The 10,341-nt window shown below is 39.0% G+C and overlaps 1 protein-coding gene across 1 annotated transcript; it reads left to right on the top strand.

Annotated features, from left to right (window-relative positions):
* The first annotated feature begins 4,919 nt into the window (after positions 1-4,919).
* On the top strand, positions 4,920-9,739 carry LOC142641088 (putative BPI/LBP family protein At1g04970). The gene is made up of 6 exons (XM_075815464.1): positions 4,920-5,454; positions 6,544-6,683; positions 7,318-7,669; positions 7,849-8,097; positions 9,108-9,233; positions 9,321-9,739. Exons 1-6 carry the CDS (start codon positions 5,005-5,007, stop codon positions 9,543-9,545), a joined length of 1,542 nt encoding a protein of 513 aa, XP_075671579.1. The 5' UTR covers positions 4,920-5,004; the 3' UTR covers positions 9,546-9,739.
* Positions 9,740-10,341: the final 602 nt, after the last annotated feature.

Genomic DNA, 10,341 nt, shown 5'->3' with positions numbered 1-10,341 from the left:
ACATGTCGTAGCACGCAGCTACGTCCTCGCCTTTCACAGCCTCTTGGAATTGTTCCCAAGCCAGATCCTCATTCTCCAATAAATTGGTAGAAATCCTTCGAGGCTGGGATGAGTCAAGAGCAGGAGACTTGGACGGAGTGACGCTAAGGGGCGTGGACGAGTCTACGTCAACGACCAGGACGGGCGGCTGGGAAGGAGGATTAGGCCTAGCAGTTTCAGGCCTGGACGACCCAGACTTAGCCTTCTTCCCTCGATGACTTGGCAAGCTAGCCAAGTCCACATGCTTAGACAAGCTCTTCCTTTTTTCTCCAGAAACGAGACGAGGTTGGGGTTGAGGTTCAGATCTAGCTGCCTCGTCGACCACTTCCTTCCCCTTGTTTCCTTTCATGGTTGCCATTCCTAAAAAAAAAAAAAAAATTAATAATAATAATAAAAAATAAATAAATATATAAATAAAAAAAATAATAAAAAAACAAAAATGGAAAACGCATATCTTAAAAGGAGCACTCACGTCTACGGGTAGTTAGCTCATGTGCTAAGGCTTCGACGGACGGTTCAGGGCCAAGTCCCCACTTGTGTAGACGCTTAAGGGTCACTAACGAGTGAAAGTCTCGTTCAGAATGTAGACGGGCCCTATGGACGCGATCTTGGTGGAACTTGCTCAGAGAAGGTCGTCCAACGGCTGGAAAGGGAAGAAAGAAGTTATGGTTAGACCATCGTCCAAAGAGAGTATAATAAAAAGAAAACAAAAATGAAGAGCATAACATACCTTCTGGACGAAGGATCCCTATGTCTCCAGTATAAGGAGCAAAAGAGTCTCTACCAACCTCAACGGGATGCCCCGCCCAGAAACCAGAGACGAAGAAAAATTCCGTCTTCCAGTTTTTGTCAGACGAGAGCAAAGACTTAATCAGTCTACAATCATTGCCCTTGGCTGTGAACTGATGGAAGCCTCGAGATTGATTTATCTCGGAGGGTTTATAGCAGTACAAGAACTCGTCCACGGTGATAGGACGGTCCCCGTCAAACACCTCCATCCATAAGACTTGCATGGAGACAATTAGTCTCCATGCGTTGGGGTTAAGCTGACACATTCCCAAGCCCAGCCTAGTGAGTAATTCCCTAGCAAAGACATTCAAAGGAAGTCTAAGCCCCCCCAACAAATAAGCCTCATAGACACCTATCCCAAAACGAGGCTGGCAACACCATTCACCTCGGACAGCTAACCTAGGGTTTAGATCATCAGGAATCTGAAACCAAGTCCTAAGGGCATCTAACCTTCTCTCGTCCGTCCTAGAAGGAACCTCTAGAGCACAACTATACACGGTTTCCCGTTCGTCCAAAGGGGAGGACGGCGGGGAGCTCGTCGAGGTGTCAGCCCCAGAGGCTGTCCTCGTCCTAACACTCTCTTGAAAGATTTCTACGGGGATTCCAGGAACGCCAGATGTGTATTCCTCAGTTGTATGACCACTACTACTACTGACATTACTAGAAGTTTCATAACTAGAGTCGTCGTGGTACTCGTCTATGGCCTTGGCCACACTGTCACTAGACGAGCAGGAGGCCATTGAAAATGCTCTAACACTTAAAAAGGAAAGCTAAAATAAGTATAGAAAGATTACCTGGCTCTAGACGAAGGACACTAAGGACGCTGAGGATATTTCTTAGACGAAGCGACGGACGAGAGTGTCAAAGCAGAAAATTTGAAAAAGTGAAAGGGGCATGAGAGGGAAACCACTATTTATAGGCAGAAAAGTCTCGGTAACCACAACGACGGAACCAACTAAAAGGCGACACGTGGTGCATGCCTCGAAGGAATAAAAACAGATGACTGGTCCCCTATGGATGTGCGACACGCAATGCAAAAAAAAAAAAAAAAAAGGATAAAGGGGGATGAACTCGTCCTAAGATCTGTCGATACGTTGCATAACTCCTGGACGAGGGGGCAACTGATTTGGGACGAAAACGCTGACCATCCCTGGACGGTCATCACCTAGCCGTCCATGAGTTATCCTCAGAACGAGGGTAACAGGCAAGGCCGTCTTGAGGATGATGGCGAAGCTCCACCCTTCGTCCATGGGATGCGCACGGTTTATCCCGAGAGGACTTGTCCATATAAAGATTGGTGGACGAGGATGCTATTGGAATCACTAGGCACACTCGTCGAAGGAATTCTAGGACGAGGACATCATACTTAGGAAAATCTCCGAATATAATATGACAATCCCTTATTCTACGCATAACTGTCATATATCCATTGTGAAATGGAAATGTAACTCCTAAATGGTATGGCAGTTACATTTAATCATTTTGCCTCCTCGAATCCAGGGGAGGTTCCAGTATTCAATAACCGTCTATGGGAACGCTATATAAACACTGATTCTGACAAAACAAAGGTATGTTCATTTTTTACTCCAAAAAAGTTGGAACTCAGATAACATAGAGAGAAAAACTAACTTTGCCATCGGAGGGTTTTTGGCCGGCAGCCCCGGTCGCCTTTGATTCGCTTTTCTTTCTTTTTCAGGCCGCAGAGAGAACCAGTAGTCCTTTGAAGTCCGAAGCATCCAGCCTACTGATCTTCTTTGCATCATCATTTATCTTTCTTCATACACAACAACTACTATCCACTTTCTTCCTTTATCTTCAAGATATGTAAAAAAATAATAAACAACTAAGGTTGCGTTTGTTTTGACTGAAAATGATTTCAGGAAATCATTTTACACCAGCCTATGTGTTTGGTAAACATAGAAAATTGGGTCAAATGAAAATCAATTTCCGTGTTGACTGTAAAATAACCCCAGCAAGCCGGAAATGAATTTCAAGTTTTATTTTACCTTCCAATGATTTCCACCCCTGGAAAATAGAAGAGAGAAAGAGAGAGAGAGAGAGAGAGAGAGAGAGAGACAACAAGAAGACCAAGGACCAGAAGCAACCCCAGATCGCACCGATCTCGTCGCACTCCAGCATCGGCGAGATTGCGCCGCCTGAAGCACCGCTTAAATCGCGCTGCCCATAGCACCACTGAGATCGCACCCTAGAATTGGATCGCATCCATAGTCGCCACTGGAAGCTCATTGACGTCGTCATCTAGATCGTCACCACCCAAGACCGATCCACCCAAGACCGAGCTCGTTCTCTACACACCGATCTTGTTCTCCCTCTTACTCAACGTTGCTGATCTGGCCACCACCAACCACCAACCCACTCCACTCCACCTCCAAACCCACCCGATCTGGTTGCCGCCGTTCTCCATCCACTCTGATCTCTCTCTTTCCCGATCTATCTCTCTGTCCCTCACTCTGTCACTCTTTCTCCCTCCGATCTCGCTATTTCTTCCTCTCCTACAATGTTTTTATATTGATTTTTGGTTATGTTAAGTGTATATTTTGGTTAAGTGTATATTTTGAAATTTTCTGTAATAAAATTTGTTGGATGCTGAGAAAACATGAGAAACTAGTAGAAAATTTGCATTTTCAAAATGTTACCAAACACTTGAAATTATTTTCTAATATAATTTTTAAAATGCAATCAAACACTAGAAATTGTTTTCCTTTCCCAAAAATATTTTCACTTGAAATTATTTCACCCGAAAAATATTTTACACTAAAACAAACGCAGCCTAAATACAACATGCATAATGTAAATTTATACGATTATTGTAACAAACTTGTAAATTTACATAATTATACATGGAATGATATAAGTTTTTTTTAGGAAAAATTGTGTAGATTCAATACATTTTTTTATTATATATATGATGGGGTACAAACTCCAATATTGTCCATGGAGGTCGTCCAGAGCTAGACCAAGAAAGCAAAGGCTGTGAGAACCTTGTCCATAAAAAGCTCGTCCATGCAGGAAGGTGCTTGGACAAAGCTTTGTGTGGTCAGTTTTACAAAACCACACCGTGCCGTCCAAGGAAACCATCAACCTCGTCCATAAGAGGGTCGTCCATAAAGGAATGACCTCCCTTAGAAGCGAGATATGCTCGTCCAGAGGTCCTCTGGATGAGGACCCCTAGACGAGCCCTTGACACTTGGGAAAATTTCCGAGTATGTACAACAACTCTATATCACACACATAACTTCCAGTGACCGTTATGTGAGAAAAATGTAACTCCTAAACAGTTGAGGAAGTTATCCCTGAACCCTCATACCTTCTCAAATCCAGGGGAGGTTGCAAGTCTAATAACTATTCTTAGGACACTATATAAATGCTTATTCAGACCAAACAAAGGTACATTTTTTACACATCCTAAAAAGTTGGAACTCCAAAATTTGTGAGAGAAAAATTAACTTTGCCATCGGAGGGTTCTTGGTCGGCGACCCCGGTCACCTTTGATTGCTTTTCTTCATTTTTCAGGCCATCAAGACAGTTAGTAGTCCTTTCAAGTCCGAAACATCCAGCTTATTAATTTTCTTCGCGTCATCAATATATACTGATATGAATGCTCTAAATTTTATTTTTTTTCCCTTATGTTACTTTTTGCCTTATTGTAACATCCTGCTTCTGCAGGATCTCTTGTTGTATTCTCTTCTTTTTTTAATGCTATCATTTCCACTACAAAAAAAAAAAAAAATAATAATAATAATAATCTACACGAAAATCAGATAGGAAAGGTGGAGAGGATTAAAACTGAACAGTCCAATGGAATAGCATATGTTTGTGGTTTAAAACTCACGTCTTTCCAATGCATAGAGTGATTTTGAATGAATAAAGTGTACTAAAACATATAATTATATACAAAAAACACACACACACACACACACACACACACACACATATATATATATATATATATATATATATATGGGGGCATTCCTGACATTTGATAAAAGGAGTTTGATACTTGTACTACACTAAAAAAAGGTGTCTTGAATTGAATCTTCTGATTACTTGTCACACCTAAACTACTTTGATCAATAGTCTTCCTCTCAAGTATCACCCCACAAAAACCCAAATCCACATCAGTTATTGTTAGACCTCTCAGTCTCAGTCTCAAACATGAAAAAACCAATGGCACCCGCTAGTATTCTCTACATGCTCATAGGCATAGCCTCTCTCTTCATTCCCACTCCCACACAATCCCAAACCCAATCCCATTTCCAACCTAATACCGACGAAGCCTTCACCTCCATAGTCATATCCCAACGAGGCCTTGATTTTGTCAAAGACTTGCTCATAGAAAAGGCCGTTTCCTCAATAGTCCCACTCCAACTGCCCAAGATTGAGAAATCTATAAAGATCCCATTTGTGGGTAGCGTTGATATGGTCCTTTCAGATACTACAATATACCAAATCAATGTTTCCGAGTCTTATGCGAAGCTTGGTGATGCGGGGGTTTCGATTATTGTGTCAGGGGCTACTTGTAATTTGAGTATGAATTGGTATTATTCTTATAGTACGTGGCTTGTGCCGGTTGAGATTTCGGATAGAGGGTCTGCTTCTGTTCAGGTATTGCTCAAGTTTTAGAGTTTTGACTTTGAGCAATTGAGATTTGTTCATTGGGTGAGTTTGAATGGGAATTTGGTGGCTTTACGGTACTTTTGTTCGGATGTAGCTCTCATTGTTGGACTTAATTGTAGCTAAATTTGATGCAAGTATTGAGATTTGCATCTGGGTTTCATTTGTTAGGCGCGTTTGAATGTTAATTAGGCAGCTTCATAGTGTTATTATTATTATTTTTTTTAATAATGTTGGCATGACTGGTCTCTTAAACTTAGAAAATTCATAATTGTTTGGGAGACTATATTCAATTACGGCATGATTTCTATCAGTAGGTTGTGCTTCTGTTTTGGTAAATGGTAGTTGTTTGGCTGGTTTTTTCTTGTTTATTAGTTGGCTTGGATTTATCAGATCTTTTTTTCCTGATGGGTTAATTTCATGCAAATCTTTTAGAACATGACATATGGTTTAATTCATTAAATGTACTTGGAAGGGAACTTAGTTTCTTTATTGTGTGTTATATAGTTGGAATTATTGGGAACTTTCAAATTGGTTATCGTCACGACAATAATGCCACTTACCAGCATTAGGTAGTTACCTTTTTTATTGTGTGCCAATTACCTGGAATCTGAGGATGATTTGTCGTTCCTAGAGTAATTGGACATGCCCTTTATGTCTATGAATTTGAAAGTTTTCCCCTTGAATTTTGGGTTATAAAAGTTGTCTGTGAATTTTCCATGCAGTAATGATCTCCTTTGTGGCACCCCATGTCTGTGGTTAGAACCCCACCTCCCCTTTCCCCACTATCTACCTATAAAAAAAATGGTTGTCTTATGAATTTGAAAGATATTGACATTGATGTAGATTCTTTCTTTTTCTCTGAATTCGGTTATCTTAGGGAGTTTATCTTTGGGTTCATGTTTGACAGTCAACCTACCACAACCCTCCTTAATCTAGGACTGGTTTGTGAAATTAAAACAAAAAAAAAAAGTGCTTCGTAGGACTCTTAGCCTGTTTGGTTTGCCTTTTGTATTTATCTGTTCATTTCTCATGTGCCCATTAAAAAAGGGAATTTGATGGGTGCTGCTTCTGGGTAAGGTTGAAGGCTTGGAAGTGGGGCTTACTTTAGGCTTGGGCAACCAGGAAGGGACTCTGAAGCTTTCCCTTTTGGACTGTGGTTGTTATGTTAAAGATATTTCAATTAAATTGGATGGAGGAGCGTCCTGGCTCTATCAAGGGTATGGAATTTTCTCTTATAACTCAATTTGTTTATTAGGCATTGGTGTATCATATTTTTTTTGGTGTATCTATATTTCCTGTGGTTTTAAATATTTTCATTTTTTTAGACAGCATCTTGGGTTCAACCCCAAGGGATTCCTCTGGGTAATTACTTGGCATGTATAGGACAGGAGGACTAGTCTACACATTTCTGGGAGAATAGTCAGATGCTCGAGTAGCTCTAGACACCCTTGTTAGCAACAACCAAAAAAAAAAAAGAAATCTTTTTGTTTTGTATGGGTAGGTAAAATTAAAGTAATGCTGGGTGCCTTGCTTCTCCATACAAGCAATTTTAGATTGCTATTTTTCCCTTCCTTTATTTTATTTCTCTGTATGATGTGCATTATTATTGTGGCGGCATTGTGGGTGTTATTACTCCTTTAAATTCCAATTGTCCTTTGGCCTCTTGAGCTGGGGTCACTAGTTTGATTCCCCCCGTACCTGCCCTTTTTTCCCTCAGAGTGACTCACTCACAAAAAATGAAAGAACTCAGTACATACTTTGCAGATGAATATGCTTTGCATACAGTTCAGACAAAAACGAGGGTCGTCTGCTTACTCACCGTTCTTTAACACTTTTCTTGTAATCTGGCAGGATGATTGATGCTTTTGAAGAGCAAATAGGGTCTGCAGTGGAAAGTGCTATTACTAAGAAACTTAAAGAAGGGATTTTGAAGCTTGATACCTTTCTGCAAGCTCTTCCACAAGAAATCCCAGTGGATGATAATGCTTCTCTGAATGTAACTTTTGTAAATGACCCTTTGTTGAGTAATGCTTCTGTTGGATTTGAGATCAATGGGTTGTTCACAGAAAGAAAAAGAGATCCAGTCCTTGGATACCATCATGAAAATTCAAAAACATCAGTTTTCTGCCCAGATTCATCTAAAATGGTTGGAATTTCATTAGATGAGGCTGTTTTTAACTCTGCGTCAGCTTTGTACTATAATGTAAGTCTGGAACTTCTGCAAAGATTATGTTTCTGTATGATCCATTTTAAATATTCTTGCTTATATTGTTGAAATGAGTAAGCATGTGCTCTTTTGTAACAGCAATATATTGCTATTACTTATAGTTGTTGTTCCTGATTTATATTCTGTTCTTAAATAAACATGTTTTCTCTGTTTAGGCAGCATTTATGCAATGGATTGTGGACAAACTGCCGGATCAGTCTCTTTTGAACACTGGCGGATGGAGATTCATTGTTCCCCAACTGTACAAGAAATACCCCAATGATGATATGACTTTGAATATTTCTTTATCTTCTCCTCCAGTTGTAATTATTGCAGAGAACAAAATTGATGCAACCATTAATGTAGACTTGGTAATAGATGTTTTGGAAGCAGGTGAAGTAGTGCCGGTTGCATGCATCTCATTGGTAAGCTTTTTGATGGATGAAATAACAATTTTGATCTTTGTCTTCGCTGTTTTTGTATTATGTTCTTTTATTTGCTTCTGTTTTCCTATCTTGTTGCTGATTGATACGCTAATCATTTCTCAAATCCTTCTCTTGTCTCCATCATCCTGTAATGCTTGAATTTTGCATAATCATTATCAATGGTAATGTGATGAGAGTAAGTGGCTGATTTGGTCATGGACATGGGGTTGGCACTGGTTTTTGACATGAAGGGCACAGCTGAGAGGAGTGCTGAGGGACATCTGCATATGTCTCTTTAAATTACGTTATCAACAGAATTAAAATTTTATAATTCATCTTAGGCAATGTGTTTCTATTTTATGAGATATAAGTAGCAGGTGGTCATTAGCATTCCACATATTCACCTATGGGAAAAATTAAATTGAAGAAATTGCCCCTTGCTAAGCGTGGACACCATAAACTTAGTTCATTACCCTTTTTTTCTTTTTTGACAAAATGATAGAACCTTGACGCACTGAAATCAGGCATTTACGAGCACCATGCCAAGATGCAATCCTTCTTTCACCTTTGTACATTTGGAAACTGGATTAATCCCAGTTTTGCTCTGTAACTTCTAAGTCCTGTGTAAAATTACAACATAGAAATGAGCACCTGTTGGTTTCTGTCAAACATGATCAGTTGAAGCTATCAGTTTTTTCAATTATATGGTTTGCACACTGTTGTGAGACACGTAGTTTATGCATGTTAAATTGCAAGTTACGTTTGTAATATATGGCTTTTTTTTCTTGTTCATGTGTATCTTTTTGTAGTTCCTTTTCTGAATTTGTGCAATTTGAAAAATGTTCGCCTCCACCCCATTCCCCTCCTTTCTTTTTTTTTTTTGCCGCCGGGGGGGGGGGGGGGGGGGGGGTGTTTTAAAATGTAAATATGAAGAATGCGATGCTCTTTCTTTATTTTTTAATATTCATTTTTCATGAGTAGAATTGCCCTATTGCTTTCTATTGGTGCAGGTAATTCGGGCCTCAGGTTTAGTTAAAGTTGCAGGGAATAACCTTACTGGAAGTGTGAAATTAAATGACTTCACAATGTCATTAAAGTGGAGCAATATTGGTAATTTGCGGTTATATCTAGTTCAGGTACTTTTAAACATAGTAATTACTTAAAATAAAATTTTATTTTGCATGTTTATTAATATAAAGTTTCAATATCGTCTTCTGTTGCAGCCTGTGATGTGGACAATTATTCAAACGGTTTTCTTGCCGTATGCAAACTCACACCTTGTACAAGGTTTTCCTTTGCCCGTCATTCATGGTTTCACCCTTCACAATGCTAACATTATCTGCTCGGATTCAAGAATTATGGTTTGCAGTGATGTAATATATACAGAAACAAACAATCTTAGTCAGCTTTTGTCCATTTGGATAGATAAATATAGGCTACCCTTCTGAAATGTCTTGGAAATGTTTATAGGAAGGGAAATCAAGAATCAGTTTCCCCTTCTTGTACTTGTACATGTTTAACATGTATATATGGTCTAGATTGAGCCTTTCACCATTTGGATGTGTGCATTGAGATAAAACTCTTTGAACAGAAAATTTGACTGTACATTGTGATTACTACAGGTATGTCCATATCGCTTTTTTATTTTTTGAGTCACAATTATATGCCATTTGTGCTAATGCTTTTGCATAATTTTACATATATTTTAAGCATGAATATTCCTAAGAGCATAACCTATCATCAAAAAAAATTCCCAAGAGAAGATGACTGGGGCTCATTCCTATTCGACCACTGCGCCACTTTGACCACTCACCCTCAATGCCCATCCATACCCACACGCTGCCGACTTGATCCAGTGTGAGAGGTACCTTAAGAGTTAAAAAAGAGTGTGAGATAGATACATATTACACAGAGATGCAAGAGCTGTGATTATATATATATATATATATATAGGATTTTACTAACTTGTGCCTATAGGGTACAATAGTATACCATTTTTGGAAAAAAATTTATGGAGAATTGAAATTTTTTACAGTTTTTTTAATTTTTCATAAAATGTTTCTAAAAATGAATGGTTATTGTGCCCTTAGAGCACACATTAATCGGACCTATATATATATATATATATATATATATATATAGTGTGAGATAGATACATAGTACAGAGAGATGCAAGAGCTATGATTATATATATATATATATATATATATATATATAGAGAGAGAGAGAGAGAGAGAGAGAGAG

Source organism: Castanea sativa, chromosome 6 (genome assembly GCF_040712315.1).
Source record: "Castanea sativa cultivar Marrone di Chiusa Pesio chromosome 6, ASM4071231v1".
In the NCBI taxonomy this organism is placed as follows: domain Eukaryota; kingdom Viridiplantae; phylum Streptophyta; class Magnoliopsida; order Fagales; family Fagaceae; genus Castanea; species Castanea sativa.
This window is presented reverse-complemented; position numbering and strand designations above follow the sequence as displayed.

Coding starts and splice junctions, on each gene's coding strand:
- LOC142641088 (XM_075815464.1), top strand. CDS start 5,005: ATGAAAAAACCAATGGCACCCGCTAGTATTCTCTACATGCTCATAGGC. Junction 8,098..9,107: donor CGGTTGCATGCATCTCATTG/GTAAGCTTTTTG, acceptor CTATTGGTGCAG/GTAATTCGGGCCTCAGGTTT. Junction 9,234..9,320: donor TGCGGTTATATCTAGTTCAG/GTACTTTTAAAC, acceptor CTTCTGTTGCAG/CCTGTGATGTGGACAATTAT.